The 21709-nt window shown below is 37.6% G+C and overlaps 1 protein-coding gene across 5 annotated transcripts in view; it reads right to left on the minus strand.

Moving 5' to 3' along the window:
- STAU2 (staufen double-stranded RNA binding protein 2) overlaps positions 1-21709 on the minus strand; it is a 354567-nt gene that overhangs the window by 79745 nt on the left and 253113 nt on the right. The window contains exon 11 of one of the 5 annotated variants that reach the window (XM_037039724.1): positions 17146-17568. The exons of the other annotated variants lie outside the window; for them this stretch is intronic. Within the exon in view, the coding sequence (XP_036895619.1) occupies positions 17545-17568 (24 nt within the window). The 3' untranslated portion in view covers positions 17146-17544. Of the gene's footprint in view, positions 1-17145; positions 17569-21709 lie in introns of those variants that run through there. 5 annotated transcript variants of the gene reach the window in all.

Below are 21709 nucleotides of genomic sequence, written 5' to 3' on the forward strand. Positions count from 1 at the left end.
TGGTACCCCTATAATTTGGATGTTGGAATGTTTAAAGATGTCCTGGAAGTTCCTCAGCCTCTCTTCATTTTTTTGAATTCTTGTAACTTCACTTTTTTCTGTTTGATCATTTCTTTCTTCCTTCTGGTCCACCCCCTTGATTTGAGTCCCAGTTTCCTTTCCATCACTATTGGTTTCCTTTGCATTTCCCTTCATTTCAATTAGTTTAGCCCTCATATGTTCCTCTAATTTGTGACTAAAATCAACCAGTTCTGTGAGCATCCTAATCACCAGTGTTTTGAATTGTGCATCTGAGGGGTTTGCTATTTTCTGGTCGCTTAGAGTTATTGGCTCTGGGGCTTTGAGTTCTTCTTGAGCCATATTTTGGACTGTTCATGCCTGTTACGTATGAGGAGCAGAGCCTTAGGTGCTCACCAGGGTGGGGCAAGTCAGTCGCTGGGTTGTGATGCTGTATGTGGGGGTAGGGTCAGAGGAAAGAAATGGCGGCTGGCCACCGGGACCCACATGGTATGTCCCACTGCGTGTGAATGTGTGACCGTTGTCAGCCCGCTGCTGCTGAGTTCGCAGCTGGGGCCCACTCGTTCTGTCCCACTGCTCACTATGCTGGTTTATCTGCACGCGAATGTGTGACCGTAGCCAGCCTGCCACCCTGAGCCCTCACTGGGTCTGCCTGATGCAGGGCTGCCTGGGTGCCTGGGGTTGGGGAATCTTTCTTGCCTGTCCCCGCTCCACTGCTGCCTCGGCCCCTCTTACCGGTCCAGTTGAATGGTTGGCTGTTGTCGTACTTCCGTATAGTTCAATTTTTCTCTTCTTTGGCTGTGTCTTTGTTCTCCAAACCTTTGTTGTATTCAAACTTGGTTGTGGGAGAAGGCACAGTGTTTCCACCTATGCCTCCATCTTGGCGGAAGTCCATTATCTGCATAAAGATATGCTGATATTTGCTGATATTTCTTCCTCCAATTTTCACTCCTTCTGAGTCTGGCCCAGTTTTTCATATGTTCTGCATACAAACTGAATAGGGAGCTAATACGTACCCTTGTTTAACCTCTTTGCCTACAGGAAAGCATTCTATCTACATTCTGTCCCTAAAGTGGTTTCCTGCTCACAATACAAGCTACACACCAGGACAATCAAGTGCTGAGGCCTGCCCATCTCTTTAGGAGCAACACATAACTTTTCATGATCAATGCAGTCAGAGACTTTACAGTACACTATCAAAGAGACTAACCTTCTAAACTTCTTTGGAGCTCTCCAATACCCACGGAATGCTCACAGTTAGATCTCGAGTGCCTCTTCCTTTTCTGTATCAAGCTTAAACACCTGGCATTCTTGTTCCACATAAGGTAGAAGCCCCTGTTGCATTGCCTTGAGCACCACTCTACTTGCATGGGGAATTAGAGCACTCTTTGGCATCTCCTTTCTTGAGGACTGGGATGCATACTGGCCATTTCCAATATGTAGGCCATTGTTTTGTTTTCCATATTTGTTGACAAATTCTTGTTAGATTTTTTTTTATAATTCTCACTTGAGGATATGTTCTGATTGATTTTTAGAGAGGAAGGGAGAAAGAAGAAGAGAGAGATGTGGTAGAGAAACATTGATTGGTTGTCTCCTGTACATACCCCAAACAGGGATCAAACCCACAACCTAGGTATGTGCCCTGACTGAGAATGGAATCTTCAACCTTTTTGTGTATGGGGTGACGCTGTAACCAACCAAGCCACCTGGTCAGAGCTGGAATTTTGACAGACTTGGTCTTCATGGCTTGAAGTAATTCTGTCAGTATCCCTGGTAAATTATTTTTACCCAATACTTCTAGGGAAGCTTCTTACTTCGCTTTCTAGAATTACAGGAACCGTCTTCAAAGATATGTCATTCTTGTGTCTCTTATGAATATTTTCACCATACTGTGTCCGCCTTCTTTTTATTTTCTCCTGGTCTGATAATATACTTCCTTGCTTTGAATTTCCCTTTTACTTCTTGAAACTTCCATTAGGGATCTCATTTTCCCTTTTCTTCGTTGTTCTCTTCTAGCTCCTCATATTCACTAGTGTAGCAGTTCTTTTTATTTCTATGCGGTAGTCATTTAAAAACTGTATTTAGGGTTCAAACTCTGCTTTTGTCACCTTTTGCTCTTGCTTCTTGCCCATCTGACCATTTTTCTTGTTTCTGCTCTCAACCATTTAGATTTTTCTTTCTATTTTACTTCCAAGCATTGTCTTTTTACATTCTTCCCACATATTTCTAGTTTCAGTTCACAGGTCTTTTGGTTCCCAGTCAATTGGGTTTAACACGGAAAATGTGTTTTTTATGTGGTCTTTAAATCCATCAGGAATGTTATTTACATTATATTTTGGCACTACGGTTCTTTCAGTCTCTCCAGTTTTGCCCAGTGTTTGATAATAACAGTTCATGGTCAGTACCACGGTCTGTTCCTGGTCTTGTTTTGGCAGAGAGAACACAGCCTCTCCATCTCCTGCTTCCCTTTACATAGTCTACTTGATTTCTATATTGGCCATCTACTCTGTGACCCAGCATTCCACATCTAGGGGCTAATCCAAGAGAAATGAAAACATATCCACAAGAGATTGTACGAATATGTTTGTAGCAGCTGTATTTATGGTAATTAGAAACTGGAAACAACTCAGGTACCTACCAAAAAGAGAATGAATAAATAAACTGGCATGGTCATATAATGAAATACTTACTGTTCAGCAATAAAAAAGAGCAAGCTATGAATATACACAACAATATGGATAAATATCAAAAACATTTTGCTAAGTAAAAGAAGCATTACAGGAAAAAAGTGCACACTTTATGAGTTCCTTTATATGAAGTTCTGGCATGGGCAAAGATAATGTATCCTAAAAAATACCAGAACAGCAGCTGCCCTTGAGGGTAGTGAGGGTGGGGATTTACTGAAAAGGGACATGAGGGAACTTCTTGGGTAATGGTAATGTTTTATATCTTGCTAGTGGTTTGAGTTGCACAGGCATATGATCAGAATTTGTTAACTGCTATACTTAATATCTGTGCATTTTATCACATGTGAATTTTACCTCAAAAGGAAAAAAAGGAATCATAAATAAATATAGAACTCAAGTTAATGACACGAATGCTATATTGGTGGGGGTGCGGTGCAGTATATGGACATCTGCTCCTTTCTTTGAAGTGTATGCCCCCCAAAAATACAGATCAATAGACATGCTTACAGAGACAAATATTGAAATAAGTATTGTAATCAGAATTGCAGGTGATTTAGTTAGCATGTATAATTTTTTAAAAATAACATTTTTACACTGTTACTTTACCACTATTTAATAGATATTTCTTTCATCTTTGTATAAAGATAAATTTAACCCTCCTTAAAGATAGAATGATTGAATAATTTTCAAGTCTACATATTGCAAAAGTCAAAAGGAAACATAAAATAAAACTAGTTTGGTTTGATCAGTTGATCTGAATATAGAAGTTTATTACATTTTGGAACAATATGAAAATGCAGCAGTTAGTGTGCCAACTTTAATTTAAAATCTATGGCTCAAAGATTTTTAAAAAATGAGCTAGAGAAGAATTCCGGCCAAGATGGAGGCATAGGTGGAAATACTGTACCTCCTCACACAACCAAGTTTAAGGACAACAAAGATTTAGAAACAAAAATACAACCAAACAGACAGAAAATTCAACTGTAACGAAGTCTGACAACGAACCATTCATCCAGACTGATAAACCAGGCAAAGGAATGAGCAGTGAGACAGACCGCACAACCCAGGGCCCCAGTGATGGGAATTAAAGCCTAAAAGCACTGATTGGAGAAACTTTCGGGAGTTGAGGTGCTGGGAGAGGCTCATAGCCTCACAGGAGAATTTGTTGGAGAGACCCACAGGGTCCATACAACAGCTCGCACACCCAGGAACCAGCACCAGAAGGGCCCAACTTTCTTGTTGGGGACTAAGCAGCAGAGGGGACTAAAATCCAAGAGAGAGCAGAGCAAACACCACTGCTCCCTCTCTGACCCCACCCTCACATACAACATCACAACCCAACAACCTGGGTTACTCTACCCTGGTGAATACCTAAGGCTCCACCCCTCATAGATAACAGGTGCAACCTGACCAAAACATTATGGCTCAAGCAGAAGAACAGCTCAAAGTCCCAAAGCCAATACTTCTAAATGACCAACAGATAGCCAACCTATCGAATGCACAGCTCAAAACACTGGCAATCAAGATACTCACAGAACTGGTTGATTTTAGTCACAAATTAGATGAAAAATTGCAGGCTACACTAAGTGAAATGAAGGAAAATGCACAGGGAACCAATAGTGATAGAAACAACACTGGGACTAAAATCCATCAAGTGGACCAGAAGGAAGAAAGAAATGACCAAACAGAAAAGAATGAAGAAACAAGAATTCAAAAAAAGGAGGAGAGACTCAGGAACCTCCAGGACATCTTTAAATGTTCCAGCATCCGAATTATAGGGGTACCAGAAGGGGAAGGGGAAGAGCAACAAATTGAAAACTTATTTGAACAAATAATAAAGGAGAACGTCCCCAATCTGGCAAAGGAAATAGACTTCCAGGAAATCCAGGAAGCTCAGAGAGTGCCAAAGAAGTTGGACCCAAGGAGGAACACACCAAGGCACATCATAATTACATTAGTCAAGATGAAAATGAAGGAGAGAATCCTAGAAGCAGCAAGAGATAAGGGGACAGTCACCTACAAAGGAGTTCCCATCAGGCTGTCAGCGGATTTCTCAAAAGAGACCTTACAGGCAAGAAGGAGCTGGAAAGAAGTATTCCAAGTCATGAAATCCAAAGACCTACAGCCAAGATTGCTCTATCCACAAAGCTTTAATTTACAATGGAAGGGCAGATAAAGTGCTTCTCAGATAAGGTCAAGTTAAAGGAGTGCATCATCACCAAGCCCTTATTATATAAAATGTTAAAGGGACTTATCTAAGAAAAAGAAGATAAAAATATGAACAGGGAAAGGACAGCAAAGTCACAGTTATTAACAACCACACCTAAAACAAAAGCAAACTAAGAGGACAGCTAGATCAGGAGCGGAACTATAGAAATAAAGATCACATGGAGGGTTATCAACAGGGGAGTGGGAGGAGGAGAAGGGGGGAGAAGGTACAGAGAATAAGTAACATAGATGGTAGGTAGGAAATAGGACAAGGGGGAGGGCAAGAATACTATGGGATATGTAGAAGCTAAAGGACTTGTGACACATGGACATGAACTAAAGGCAGGGAATGGGGTAGAGGGGGTGTGCAGGGTGGAGGGGAATGAAGGGGGGAAATGGGACAACTGTAATGGAAAATCAATAAAATATATTTTAAAAAATGATCTAGAACAATAAGCTGTAATCCACTTGCAGTGAAAGAAGAACTATAAAAATTATTAAGAAATAGTGCTATCTTAAATTTTAATGGAAAGTTTTAACAAGTAGTATTTTGAATTTTTTAGATTACAGAAGGAAAAACAATATTTTTCCAATTGTGTTGAGCCAATAAAATGGAGGGAAACAAATCACAAGATACTGAAGAACATTCCAGCATCACGTATAAGAATATTTCATTATAATCCCAGAGTTCCTTTGTTGTATATTCAGATTAAAAACCTAAAGTGTGCTCTTATTTCTAAATTAATATATTCCATTGATAAAAGAAAGAATTTATACTCTTATTTGTTGGGTATGACTTTTTATTTGCAACTGAAACAATAAATCTACTTTGTATCTCATCTTGGTATCTCATTTTGGGTCATTTGGCTATGGCCCAAAATACTGTGTAAGGAAACTGATTTATTCAAACTAGAAGTGGACTGGTCTCTTTATGTATTCTAAGCACCAAATATATAGCTATATATAAAATTTGATGGTACATATGGGAATATAGTTACAGTATTCAATAATTTACAGAATTCAAATTAAATATGCTATATGTTATATGGTTATAAAAACCACATAACAGACTTCAGAAGGTTTTCTTCATTTGGCTGGGTGATACAATGTGCTTTTTTTCTCAATTGTACAAATGTTTGGCTTCATATAGCAATAAAATAAAAGCATTCTGCCATTTAATTGGTAGAAAATTTTTTAAATAGTTAATGAGTATAGGAAATGGTCATATATTAGAAGCTTATATTTTTTAAGTATACTTTGTTGATTATGCTGTTACAGTTGTCCCAGTTTTCCCCTCCCCTTTATACCCCTGTACCCTGCACCGCCTCTCCCTCCAGCATCCCCCCCTCCCAGCTTAGTTCATTGCCATGGATCATACACGTAAGTTGTTTGGCTTCTCCATTTCCTGTACTATTCTTAACCTCCCCCTGTCTATTTTGTGCCTACCATTTATGCTTCTTATTCCCTGTACCTTTTCCCCCATTCTTTCCCCATCCACTCCCCACTGATAACCCTCCATGTGATCTCCATTTCTGTGATTCCTGTTCTAGTTGTTAGCTTAGTTTGTTTTTGTTTTATAGATACATTTGTTGATAGTTGTGTTTGTTGTCATTTTACTGTTCATAATTTTGATCTTCTTTTTCTTAGATATGTCCCTTTAACATTTTATATAATAATACCTTGGTGACGATGAGTTCCTTTAACTTTACCTTATCCGGGAGGCACTTTATCTGCCCTTCCATTCTAAATGATAGCTTTGCTAGATAGAGCAATCTTGGATGTAGGTCCTTGCCTTTCATGACTTGGAATACTTCTTTCCAGCCCCTTCTAGCCTGCAAGGTCTCTTTTGAGAGATCAGCTGATAGTCTTATGGGAACTCCTTTGTAGGTAACTGTCTCCTTTTCTCTTGCTGCTTTTAAGATTCTCTCCTTATCTTTAATCTTGGGTAGCTTAATTGTGATTTGTCTTGGTGTGTTTCTCCTCAAGTCCAACTTGTTTGGGACTCTGAGCTCTCTGGACTCCCTGGGAGTCTATTTCCTTTGCCAGATTGGGGAAGTTTTCCTTCATTATTTGTCTAAATAAGTTTTCAATTTCTTGCTCTTCCTCTTCTCCTTCTGGAACCCCAATGATTTCAATGTTGGCACATTTAAAGTTGTCCCAGAGGTTCCTAAGCCTCTGCCCATTTTTTTTTTTTGAATTCTTGTTCCTTCATTCTGTTCAGGTTGAATGTTCATTTCTTCTTTCTGTTCCAAATCTTTGAGTCTTGGTTTCCTTCCCTTCACTGTCAGTTCCCTGTTTATTTTTCTTTATTTCACTGTGTATAGCATTCATTTCTTCCTCCATTTTGTGACCATATTCAATCATTTTTTTGTAAGCATCCTGTTTATTGATGTTTTGAACTCTTCATCTGATAGGTTGGCTATCTCCTCATTGCCCAGTTCTTTTTCTGGGGTTTTGATCTGTTCTTTCATTTGGGCCATATTTCTTTGAACATACCTGTTATGTTGTAAGGAGCAGAGCCTTAGGTATTCACCAGCGTGCTGCAACCCATTTCCCTGCATCATGATAACATATGTGGGGGAGGGGTCTGAGGGAACAATGCCACTTGCTCAGCTCATGCCCTGTTTTCAGTCACTTCCCTCACTTCCCATAAGGAAATTGTGCCTTTTCAGGTGCTGAATCCTGGGTGGGTGGGTTTGTATACATTCTAGAATCCCGTGGGCCTCTCCAACAAACTCCCCTGTGAGTCTTGAAGTTTCTCCTGCTGCCACAACCCCCAAAGATTTTTACAGTCAGAGGCTTTGAGGCTTTAGTTCCCTGCACTGGAATGTGGGTTGCACTCTGTCATGCTTCCCAGTTGTTCCTCCTGGCTTATCCACATGCAAATGTGGGAACCCCTGGTCTGCAATCCACTGCCTTGTTGTGTGTACTCACAGCCCTGGCTTCCCATCTCCACGCCTCCTACCAGTCTGGATGAATGTTTCTTTACCTCCTTGGTTGTCGGACTATCATACAGTTCGGTTTTCTGGCAGTTCTGGTTGTTTTGTGTTTTTAAACTTGTCATTGTTCATCTTTTGATTGTGCAGGGAAGAGAAGTGTATCTACCTACACCTCCATCTTAGTAGGAGCCAGAAGAGGTTTTTCTTAAGCATTTACATTTTTTCTAACAACTTATTTTTAAAAACACATATCACTTACTTTACAGATGAATTCATTCCTTACTTAATATCTTCTCTAATGTAAGATTGTCATCTCCCAGTTGTGAGATAAAATGCCAATAAAAATTCACTTTTTTCATTACTTAATTTATCTACATTTAAAAACAGGGTTTCTTAATAAATCATATACTACTACAGGAAAATATTCAAATATATTTGCATATAGTTAATGCTAATTCTTGGGTTTACCTAATGAATTTGACCATAGAAGTGATTAAAGTATCCCAGAAAGTATGTATATAAATGAGTATTGTCTTATTATTAATATTCATCTATGGAAGCAATGATGGATTAATATAGTAACAGAATTCCATTTTGGAACTGCTCAGAAGATTGTCTACCTCAAGTGTATGTTCCCTCCCTCCCCTCAACCCTACCCCCTCTCTCATACACACACACTCCTTACACATATGCCCACCATACCCCACACACATACACTCCCCACATACCACACCCACCTATACATGCACCACACAGTTGCCTTTTTTAATGCCAGACTTTCAGTCACAATAATATTACTGAACCATTCTCTCTAAATAACTTGTGATTATTTTTAAAAATCAAAGCCTACCAAAAGTGATAGAGCTGCTACCAAAAGAATGTTTAGAACATTCTGATGATATTTCTCAAAGTGGAAACTTGAAGGCATTAGTAAAATAAACATACATTGCCTCCCAAGACACTAAGAGGATCACGTTGCAGGAACCAGTCCATGCTTAGATGTGTACACTCTGGGAGGCATGTGTCTGTGGTTTTCACTGTCACATCTGAGAGAAATGTGCTTGGATAGAAAGAACTTCATCAGGTTTGGAGAAGCCTGGATTTGAGCTCTGCCATTTATACGCTGTGCAAGTTTGGGTAAGTTCCTTCACTTCTTTGGGTTTCAATTTTCTCATCTTTAGAATGAAAGAGTTTAGTCCTGGCTGGAGTGGCTCAGTTGGTTGGTGTGCCTTCCCATAGGCTAAAAGGTCACAGGTTTGATTCCTGGTCAGCACACATACCTAGGTTGCAGGTTCAATCCCTGGTCTGGGCACATACAAGAAGGCAGTTGATGGATGTTTCTCTCTCTCTCTCCCTACCTTCCTCCCCTTCCAATCTTTCTAAAAACAATGAAAAAATGTCCTCAGGTAAGGATTAAAAATAAATAAATAAAATAAGTTTATCTAGATCACCACCATCCAACAGAAATATAATGTGGGCCTCATGTCACTTTTATAGCTATGTTTAAAAGTAAAAAGAAACAGATGAAATTAATTTTAATATATTTTATTTAATCCAATATATCCAAAATATTGCCATTTTAACATCCACTCAATAAAAATTATTAATGAGATGTTATAGATTTTCTGGGGGGGGGGGTTGGTGATACTATGTCTTTGAAATCCCATGTGTAATTTATGCTCACAGCACACACCCCAATTTGGACTATCCACATTTGAAAAGCTCAATAGCCACATATGGCCAATGGTCAACATACTGGACAGCACAAATCCAGACAGTAACTAACAATTCTCTCCGTTTTAAAAACTCTATGACTAATTTCTTGTCAAAGTTAATATATTAACAGAATTAGTATAAAATTCAGCACAAGTATATGAAAACCACAGGTTAAATGCATCCATGGAACATCTACTTTCATCAGGAAATTTCCTTTCTCATCTGGCATTTTTAAACTCTAACAATCACTAAGAAGTAAAGAACTGGCAATTATCTTCTGAACTCAAGCCCACAGAGTGGATTACTTAATCTATTAAATTGGCTTAAGTCTGTTAACTAACTGCCAAATCCCCATTTCATAGTATATGATGCAGATTTGGCCTTAATCTGAAGCTTAGATCTTTATGTAATCTTGAGAATTAGGACTGTCTTTCAAATGAATAAACATCCAAAACTACTATTATAGTGAAAAAACCAGTTTAATTTCTGCTGTTTCATTTAGCCTAAATTATTAAGACTATTAAAACACTTTATATTAGTGAACTATAGTACAAGCAAATCAATATTCAATAATAGATGTCATTATCAATTAGTGTCAGTTTATTACTGGGAAAGGCCATGCTCATTAAAACAGGTGATGATATGCAGGTTCTAATTGAGAAAAATGTATAATTTAAAGACTTGAGTAGAACCTACTTGCATCAAAGGATGACTTTTCAATGATCTATTAGACCTGCAAAGGGCCTCTGCAAGTCAGTTATCTCTGGGTACAATCAAACATCATCTCAATTAGCTTGTGGGTCTGTTATACCAAACTTTACAAAAATTATATAAATGTACTTTGTGGTAGTACTGTGACGTCTTGAGCCTTTTGTTTTCCCCTCAAATTTATGAGAATAATTATAGTACACTCAAGTGTTTCTGTATTGCTGTAAGCCATTATATAACAGAATATCTATTTTTTAAAAAAGAAGTACATAAGACATCCACATGTTTTGTCAAAATACAGATGTTTCTGCAAATCTCTAAAATTTATCTCAGCTTTATAGACAGTGAAAGTTGATGGTATTAATTCACGTTTATAGGCAGCAACATAACAAGATATTATTCCTTAATAACTAGCTTAAGTTATACTGTGTCTATAAATTTGCATATAAGATAAAATCATGTCATTTGAAGTCAAGTTTCTACATGATTTTTATTATTTAAGGAGCATTCAGCAGAACCAGCCTAACACATAATAATGTTTCATTTCTGACGGAAAAAAAGTAAAGGTTATGGCTATGCCATACATAGGCACCTACAATTCCTCCAGTCAGTTATCTATTACATGAGGCCAAGTGAGGAAAGGAGCAAGGGCAAAATCAGGGAAACTCTTGATGCTGAGTGGCCCATGTCTAGTGAACAGCTAGGGGAGGTTCAGTGTTTGCTGCATGCGTGGCCATGGAGTGTATGCACTGTGGCCTGCATTCATTTTATAACTAAATAAACACAGACACAGATACATGCATATTACATAAAGTATATAAGCTTATTTACTTTTAACCAGAGGGATTTGTTAGTAAGAACTTTTAATCTGATTCTGAAGTCTGAATCTTAACTCTCCATTTGGGTGGCATCAAACTGACACCTTTCTCCTGTTTTCGTTCATTGTGCATTCCATTCATTCATCAAGTATTTATGTAATTGGCACTATGATAGGCATGGGGTGGTATAAAAAGAGTAAGTATATAATGAATGAATTATAAACACATAAAACAATAATTATTGTAAACAAAAGTATTGTTATTTGGGGAGATTAAGAAATTTGCCCAAGGTAACACAGCCTGTGAGAATCAGAACCAAGAGTCAAATCTCACTCTCTATGTCTTCCAATTATCCCATGAAACATAGCCTGGAGCTGGAAGGGAGTGTGATATATCAACGTGGCTGGGGTGGTGTCCAGATGCTTGGTCAAACACTAGTTTAGATGGTGCTGTGACAGTATCTTGTAGCTGTAAGTAACATTTACAATAAATTGACTTTAAGTAAAGAAGACTATCATCAATAATATGGGTGAACCTCATTCAAACACAATTGAAGACCTTAAGAGCAAAATCAGGTTTCCTTGAGAAGAAGGAATTCTGCCCAAAGACCATGAAATGGAAATCTTGCCTGAATTTCCATCCTGCCAGCCTGTCCTACAGATTTCAGAATCCAAAGTGCAACACAGAGTCTGCCTGAGTGGCAGCCCTCGGACCTGCTAAACTACAGATTTTGGACTTGCCAGCCCCCACGATTTTATCAACCAATTATTTAAAATCTTTCTACATATATACCCAACCCAATTGGATCTGTTTCTCTGGAGAACCCATGCTGATAAGGAGTCAGTTAAATATGGAGATTGGGAAGGCATCAAAATGTAGACAATGATGCAACTCATGGAAGTGGACAGGACACAAAAGGAGCTGAGGCACATAGGATAAAACATGAGTAGAACAGCCTTAAAGGGGCCAAAAGAAGACAAGGAGTAAAAGGAAGAGATAAGTCAAGACAAAAGAGGGTTTCCCAAAGGAGAGAAGCAATCTCGAGGAGGTGGAGTAGGGTGAGGGCTGAGTTCAGGCTCTGGTGTTTGGCAACTAGTAGCACAGCGATGACTCTGGGGGCAACCTGGAGGTTGGGATGGAAATCATACCACATTCACTGACCGTCTACCAGTGAATAAGAAGGAAGAATGTGGGAAAATGTTTGGCAATTGAGGAAAGGAAGAAAACCATGTAATAGCTCAAAAAGAAAGATTGGGGGGGGACTTTTTTTAGAATGAGGGAGATACTTGTAAATTGAAGGAAAGAAACCATCGGAGAAGATAAAGGCAGATGACAAGTGTTAGGACACCAAGTCCTAGAAGAAGCAGAGTATCCTACAAGGTGGGCTCTAGACCACAGGGTGGGGAAGAACTCTGATGGGAAGCAATGGCCTCCTTGGCTAAGGCCAGCAGTGCATAGGCGAGTGCATAGACCTGTGCTCTCATGACTTCTGCGGCTGAGACTCCGTGCCTTCATTCGACCTATCTTTTATTTTCTTAGGGAATTCAGCAGTCAGGTTATCACGAGTCTTTATTAAATAATATCTATGTGCTCAGTACTTTAAGGGATTCAAAAACACATGAGCCCTATTCTCTGCTGGTCTAGCTGTCCCACTAATATGGCCTAGTATGTAGTCAGTCACTAAACAAGCATAAAATTTTAACCATTCCTCAAGTTAAATTAGTACTTGTATTGAGTTACACAGTAAATTGTGGGAAAGTTTTAGCTAAATAGACTCATTTCTGCCAGAGATTAGCAAAAAATATTATTGGTCCTCTGCTTTTTATCGTTTGTACAAATTTTTTAATAGAAGCCTGAAAACAAAATTTCCAATACATATGATTGTCTAACCCAGAGATTTTCAACCCACGTGCCACAAAAGGATTTAAAACATGCAATACCTACTTAGTTAGAAGCATTTACCTCTTTTCTTTTAGATTGTCAAATTAAAAAATGACAAAAACCAACACAATAGCCATCTGGTGTGAACAAATCAAAATTATACCTACTTTTTTGTCAGACTGGCAAAAAATATTATGTACTTTTTGGTGTGCCACATAACTTTAGTAATTAGTTCATGTGTACCATGAGATGAAAAAGAAAATCACTGGTCCAACCACTATGCTGTACACCTGAAACTACTACAATAATATCAAATGTAAACTGTAATTAAAAAATAAAGCCAAATATAAGTAAAAAAAAGCATCACATTAAAAAAAATTTCAATACATGGTTTAGCTATAATTTCAATTATAAAAATAACTATATGGTCTTGGTGGCCACAAGAGGAGACCACGGTTCCAACTGATGATGGTAATAAAATGACGCAGTGTATTTTAACCTCTGTCTGTTCGAACATTCTGCAGACGGTACTTGAGGCAAGTGATGCCACCTGTCTTCCCTATTTTCTTAGCTGTGATTATACTATAATTATACAAATCATATGTAACAATTTATTCCTTAAAATATAAAGTAATTTACACAGTTTTCTCACATTCTGCTAAAAAGGAGATGGGTGGTTAGAGGCTAAAATATTTAGGTTCTCCAGTGAGGCATCACCTAACCCAAAAGGACAACTTTACTCATTTCAGAATGTTTTGCTGTAAAAGCAATCTTCGAAGGCAAATACAAAAGATTCTACTATGCTTAGATTTTGAAACATAAATAACCAATTTAATGCATCAGTAATGATGCACAATAGATGTCTTCTTGAAGTACCAACTCAAATAAGAGACTGATGTAATCTGCCAGATACTTCAAAGTAACTAATTTGGTAATAAGAAAAACACTTCTTTTGTGAAAACTCTCCTACTAAAAAAACTGCGGAAACATTCCCAGTTGGATATTTACTAAGTGAAAGTGTTGAACTCTCATTATAATGTTATTTAATAGGAAAAGAAGAATACTTAGATCTTTAAAAATTATCTCGAATAACATTAGGCTTTCAGAGGGAAATCTCTCTCGATACAAAGAAATAGATATTAATAGACAAGTATGACCTATTTTCGAATTGTGTATTCATATTCAATGTATTTATATTTACTGTCTTAAAATTTTTAATATCTATTAAATTTGTTGCTATTACCTTATACATCCCTTACACACAGTCTCCAGATGCCCTATCTATAAAAGAAGTATATCAGTACATTTCACTTCTCTATAAATCTTCCCCAGCAAGTGTAAGTAAAACATTTGCCAGACTCAACTTCTAAAGGTAAAGTCTTAGATCAGCTTCCTAAGTATATTCTATTATAATGCTTAAAATATTTTTCCAGGGAAAGAACCTTAGATTTCTCTCTGCTCTGTGCTCCCTTACCTATCATGGAAGCCACAATTCCAGCCTTAAAAAGGAAAAAAAAGTATAAAATTCAGCAAGTATTAAATAAGATCGTTGTTCTTTGACCAAGGCCATTTACAATTTCTTTTTGGCCCACAAATGCCAACCAAAATATAGATGTGAATTAAGACATTTTAAATTATCTGTTGTCTCTTCTCCAGGAACAGCAGCCAATCCTAGGAAAGTACCTACTATTCCATAAAGGAGCAAGGGAGGGGTTCCGATTTCTACACACTGGGCGGGGGTGGGGTGTGTCCAGAAGCGGCACACAGGAGATGGAGTCTCAGGGTTCCTTCTAATTACATTTAAAAGATCCAGGATCTAATCACCTAATTTGTGAAAAATATTTTCTTGAAAGTGGAATTTTTTATGGCTAATAAATGAGAGTCAAAATTAACATCCATATTGTTAGAGCAGAATTTTCCTTTGCTATGTATTATTGTAGGATATGTTCTCAATTAAAAAAATCTAAATAATTTGAACCGTGTAATAAGAAGCTATATTACCAATAGTGCAGCATCACACTTATTCTACAGTATTTTAGAATAAAGATATTTGCTAAATTATTCTTACTTAAATAAATGTTGTATATGCTCCATGCCAGGGTATTAGCCCTAATGGTTTTGTATGTTTGCAGATTTTCATGGCTTCTCATGACCCACTAGATGGAATTTAAGTTTATTATCCTGGCATCCAAGAACCCCAGTCTGACTTCCATCTCTCACTCCAGCCCCTGTTCTCACAGACATCTAAAGACCATGCCCTACCAAAGGGTTCTGTCCCCTAAGTGAGCCTCGCCCTCCCCACGCAGGGCCCGGGTCACACAAGCACTGCCAGACCAAATGCCTCCTCTGCTGCTGAGAGGCAAATCTGCCTCATGCCCCTCTTTCTGTAGAGAAGGCCACCTCTGCACATCTTAAATGTCAAATCATTTAAGTCAAATCATCCCTGTCCCCCAACTTCCTTAAACACTCTGCTTATATTTCTCAGACGCCAGTTATCTTCCATTTGGATTCCAGACTTTCTTCTATTCATGGTGATCAACCCCTGGGGCCGCATCTATTTTTCATTCACACCTTGAGATCCCCATACCCACATATTCTCACTTTGCCTTGTATGCAGCAGGCATTCGATAAAGGTTTATTGAATGAATTAACTTTTATGTGATCATAATGTTTTATCCAGGATTTATTACTATTTGAGCCATCACTGTGGCAAAAACTGTTACTGCCTGTAATCTCCAACAGCAAACAGTAGAAATGATTAATCTCTCAATTATAAATTCAATTGGGGGTGAGACCAGAGATCAGCCTCATTCATAAAGTGAGACAGTAGAGCCCATAATACTGACACCAGGGACTAAGTGACTGGCCTTGAATGATAGGTTTTCTTATAAGTCTGAAAAAGACACACAGTGCCTCAGAGCATACATGGGAGACGTCATCTGGCATAAAATAGAAATGGGGGCATGGTACATTGAAGTGCTTTATAATCAAGTTTTGCTGAATAGATTCTTTACTACCCAAATGAAGTGGTCAAATTTTAAACCCTCCAAATCATTGAGACTTGAAGTAATCACGAGGCTCATTTCCTGAGATGACACTTGAATCCCTGCTTAGAGTTCTCTCATCTACCTACACTGAGAAGCCTACAGTGGAAAAATTAATAAAACAGGGTTTCCTTCCATGGAACTGACAGAAAGAGTGAATCACAATTTGAAAATTACTCATCTAAAACAACAACGAAACACCCAAGCAACTTGTCTCTGGTTTAAAAAGCAATGGTACTTTTTTTTTTGGCGGGGGTGGGGGGGCAGGCAGGGGGCAGGCTGGGAACACATAGAGAGATTGAATAAATATTTGTTGAATGGATGAATCAATGACTGGCTGCTTTTTTGTTAAAATATTAAACAAGAACACTTTGACAAGAGACTCAATGCTAATATCTGAGCATGAACTTGAGGGGGAGAAATTAAACCTGTGCTTCTTGGTTGAGATCTGAGAAATGTTCCCCCGACTGTGTGTTGTTTCTCATTCTGTAGGACTAAGCTCCAGGGAAGGTCCACCGCTCTCTGATCTGCTGGGCCAGGCTTACAAACTTTAGGAAGGGAGTCTGCTTCTATTAGAATAAAAGCAGTAGTCTGCTGCCTTCCTCAGAGATATCTCAGACCAAAGGACAAAGTAAAACATAGACAGAAAGAAGGGAAAAAATACTAGGAGAAGGTAAATCACTACTAATGTTAATACTAAAAATAAAAGCAGACCATTATTTGGTGACGCTATTAAACAAAATCTCTGAACAGCACACATTGAACATGCTAGTTTATCTCAGGCTATTTTGAAGCAAATTGTACATTCCACGTAACTGACGAGACCTCCAGAAACCTTTTATATTTATGCAAGCCCAGAGAGGAGAGCAACCTACAGCAACAGATAATAGTTTGAGGACTTAAAAAGAGCATCTTCCTACCAGCTACTGTCAGAGAGAGTGGCTCACTTATTAATAAAACACAGGTGATAATCTAGCTCAGCTTTCTTCAATAGTTAGCATTTCCCAAGAACTCTTTGACAAAAAGGTGAATGACCACAGTAATTTTTCTTTATTATTTTATATAAATATTTTAGTGTTTTATGTTGTACCCCAAAACACTCATAAGTGTCTGCTATCAAAAAAAACCAACACAAGGTATGTATCTTTACCCCTCCTTCTCCGATTTTACAGGAAACTTTAGGTACTACATAGACTACATATTTCTTATGTATAGTGTTTGAATTGTTCAAAATGACAGTTTAAGGACACATCACTTGCAAGTGACTGAGCAGGGTGGAAGGTGATCTGTCTCCTGCAGCTTGCTCCTGCCACCTAGTGGGGGAGGCAGTTGCACAGTTAGGTTGTGTTTTGTGTAAGGATTGTCTCCTTCCTCTAAGAGCTAAGAACAGTCTCAGCTTCTTCCCGGGGATATGATCAAACACACGTTTCTTTCATGTTGAGGATTTCAGATAGTTTTTCTGGTAACCTTAGGTAATTTCTCCAAACCAGTCTATTCCATCTCTATTGGTTTTCTTTCAAAGCAGTTAGTTTTCATTACAATGATGAACCTAGAGAATTCAAGATAAAATAAAACCTTCTTGAATAAATTTATAATTTAACTCTGAGGGGGTAAAAAAACCATGACTTTTTACTGGTTTGCAACCATCCACTTTCCCTTACCTTGTCGTTTTCCCAAGGTCTGTGTTTTGGCTCATTCCTGTTTTTTATACTAATGTGGGGGACAAATGATACTGATCTGTATCTTTATCCTCAATTTCTCAGAGGGCCTCTACTCTCAAATCTTCAGTTATCTACTGAATCTCATCCACAGGACTGACAATTACTATGTTGACACCTAAGTCATCAATCTCCCGGAGTCACAGAGCACCGTCTCCTTCCCTTCAGCAAGCCAGTGTGGTGGGCTGAACTGGAGTGCAATTCAGGGTTAAAAATGGCAAAGAGATTTTTTAAAATATACAAAAAGTAATGAAACAAGTTAAGCCAAGGGAACAATCAGAAGTCAAGATCAGTTTACCGGGCTGGGCGGGAGGAAACATGACGACCAGGAGCTGGGGTGGAGCAGTAATAATTAACAGGAGTTGAGGTCAGGAACATAGGAAATTTGAGGCAGGTCACAAAGCTAAAGCTAAGAAAATTGGAAGTTAGAGGCAAGAGAGGCTGGAGAAAGTCCTGAGGCTTGAGGGGCATGCAAGGATTAAGAGGGCTGCAGACCAGCAGAGATCTGGAAATCTGGGGACCGGAAACACATGGCGATTAGATACAGTTTTCTACTCCACCTCTGTCCAAACAGTAACCCCCACCCTTCCAACCCCACAGGATCTGCTGGACAGTTTCCTGAGGTTCCTGACTCATATAAATTACTGCCAACCAAAATTTCCAAGATCATGAATGGCCCGATATTCCTCTTCATCTCTAGGGATTTGAAACCTACAAAGTTATTTTTAATACCTTTATTAAGGTGAAATTTATATACCACAAGGTTTATATACTGTGAATAGTTTCAAACATCACCACAATCTACTCTTAGGGCATTTCTATCTCCGCAAAAACTTCCCTGTGCCCACTTGCAGTCCGTCCCTGCTCACTGCCCACGGCTGCCACTAATGTGCTCTGAGGATTATTTGCCTTTTCTGGGAATCTCATGTAAACGGAATCATACACGTTGTGTGGGCTCTTGTATTTTGTGTTTTCATATAGCATGTTTCTGAGGATCATTTTTCTTGCAGCATGTATCATCAGTCCACTGACCTTTATTGTTAAATAGCACTCCACTGTATGGCCATCACATTTTGTTTATCCACCCACCATTTGGTGGGTATTCAGGTTAGCTATTATAAAAAACACTGCTATGAATACTCATATGTACATGTCTTTGTGTAAACATGTTAATTTTCTTAGGTAGATGTAGGAATAGAATTGCTTAATAATATGGTAAATTTGGGTAACCTTTTAAGAAATTGGCCAAGTTGTTTTCCAAAGTGGCTATATAATTTTATACTCCCACCAGCAATCCATGAAGATTTCAATTTCTCCATTCTCCTTGCCAACATTTGTTAATGTCTGCCTTTCTTAGTATAATCATCTTCATGGGTATGAGGTGGTTTTACTTTCTATTTCCTTGATGGTTAATGACATGGAGAATTTTCTCAGGTATTTATCAGCCAATTGTATATTTTCTTTGAGGAACTGTCTAATGACATCATCTATCCATCTTAATTAAGTTGCCTTCTTAGTATCTCATTTGTATATCCTAGAGACAAGTCATATTTCAAATAAATTACCTGTTAATATTTTCTTCTAGCTGGAAGCTTGCATTTTCATTTTCTTAATGGCATCTTTCAAAATATAAAGTTTTAAATTTTGATAAAGTCCAATTTGCCAATTTCTTCTTTTATGCTTTGTGCTTTTGATGGTAAATCTAAGAACTCATTGCCTAAACCAAGGTCATGAAAATTTCTCCTATAATTTTCTTATAGTTCTTTCAGTACTTTTAGGTTTTATATTTTAATTATTGCATATGGTTGAGGCAAAGGTTTGAATTCATTTTTATATAGATATTTAATTTTCCCAGTACCATTTGTTGAAAAGACTATCCTTTCACCATTTAATTTTCTTGGTATTTTGGTTGAAAATTAATGGACATAAATACAAAGGTTCATTTCTGACTGTTCCATTTGATTCTGTTCCATTGGTCTACATGTTATCCTTGTGCTACTGAGTTGAATAATATAGCTTTATAGTAAAATTTGAAATTGATGGAGATTGTGTGAAATTGATGGAGATTTGAAATTTTAAGTCAATATGGAGAAACTATCAATTTAACAATAATGAGTATTCTAATCCATGAACACTGAATGTCTTTTATATATTTAGGTCTTCTTTACTTCCTCTTAACAATGTTTTATAGTTTGCAGTATACAAGTCTGAATATCTCTTTGGTTATGTTGACTCCTAAGTATGTTATTTTTAATGCAATTTTAGTTTTGGATTGTTTCTAGTATGTAGAAATACAATTGACTTTTGTATATTGATTTGTATCCTGCAACTTTCTTGAACTTGTTTTTAAATCCTAACAGGTTTTTATGTGTTTTTTCTTAGGATCTTCTACATACAGGATCACGTCACTTGCAAAACAGATAGTTTTTGTTTTCTTTCCAAGCTGCATGTGTTCTCTCTCCTCTCCGCCTCCCCCAAACACACACCTTATTGCAGTAGCTACACTCTCTAGTATAACGGTAAGAAGTGATGAGAGCAGACACCCTTACTTAGTTCCCAAAATTGGGGGAAAAGCATTCAGTCTTTCACCATTAAGATGACATTAGCTCTAGGTTTTTTGTAGATGCCTTTTATCGTATTAAGGAATTTCCTTTCTATTCTTACATTGTTCATAGATTTTAATCAAAAATGGGTGTTTGAGTGTGTCCAATGTTTTTTCTGTGTCTATTAAGATTATCATATGATTTTCCTCATTTATTAACATGCTGTAAGCAACAGTTGACTTTCAAATGTTAAATAAACCTTTACAGTGGTGTTTAATTCTTTTTTGTTGCCTGCTCTTGTCTCTCAGTTTCAGAGGCTCTGTTCATTCTTTTTAAAAATTTTTAATTTAATCTTTATTGTATTTTTTCCATTACCATTTAGTCTCTTTATACTCATCTCCCCTCAGCAATCACCACACTGTTGTCAGTGTCCATAAGTCCTTCTTGTAGAATCTCTCCACCCTCTCACCACCCCTCCACCAATAGCTGTCATCCTGCTCTCCATTTATGAGCTGCCCCCATTTTTTTCATTCTTTTTCCTCTGTTATGCAGATTGGATAATTTTTTGATCTATCTTAAAGTCCATGGGTTCTTTATTCTGCTATCTCAGCTGTTATTGAATTAATTCCTCTAACGAATTTTTAATTTCAGTAATTACTTTTCAACTCTAATTGGCCTTTAAATTTTTTAATCTTTTTACTGAGATTCTCTATTTGTTAAGCCATGGTTGTTATATTTTCTTTAATTCTTTAAACACTGTCTCCTTTACTTCCTTAAATAGACAGATTTATTATATCTGCTTTGAAGTCTTAGGCTGCTAAGTCCAACACCTAAGCCCAACATGATCACATCTCTTGCTCTTGACTGAAGAACAGTTCTTGGCTGCAAAGAACATGACATTCACACTGTTCCACCATCCAGCTGTCAAGAATGTGCTCAACTGCCTTGATTTTACGCAACATCATTCATTCCTGGAGCTCCCACCAAGTTGAGTTTTTCTTCTCCCACAGATTTGCCAACTTCCATATTTCCATTTTCTTCTCATGTTGTTTCCCCCTATAGAAAACCCTTATAATTTATCTTTCAATTTATAGTGCATCAACTCCTAAAAGAAGCTTAATCAGGTAAATTCTTCCACTCTTGATCATTTTTATGCACCACAACCTTTCAGTATTCATATATATTATATATATTAGATATTTCTGACACCACATCATGTTGCTTTGCAATTAGTCCTCAATTGTTTCTGTATGTTTTGTTGTTTTTCCAACTTTTTCCCTTTTATATAGACTTCACTTTTTAGAGCAGTTTTAGATTCATAGTAAAATTGAGCAGAAAGTACAGAGTTCCCACATACCCTGTCTCCAACTTTTAATTACATTTAATGTTAGGCTGTCCTTATTTACAAAATAGAAAACACTTCTTAGCA

This window comes from Sturnira hondurensis, unplaced genomic scaffold (assembly GCF_014824575.4).
Source record: "Sturnira hondurensis isolate 20B ecotype Veracruz unplaced genomic scaffold, ASM1482457v3 Scaffold0025406, whole genome shotgun sequence".
Taxonomy (NCBI): domain Eukaryota; kingdom Metazoa; phylum Chordata; class Mammalia; order Chiroptera; family Phyllostomidae; genus Sturnira; species Sturnira hondurensis.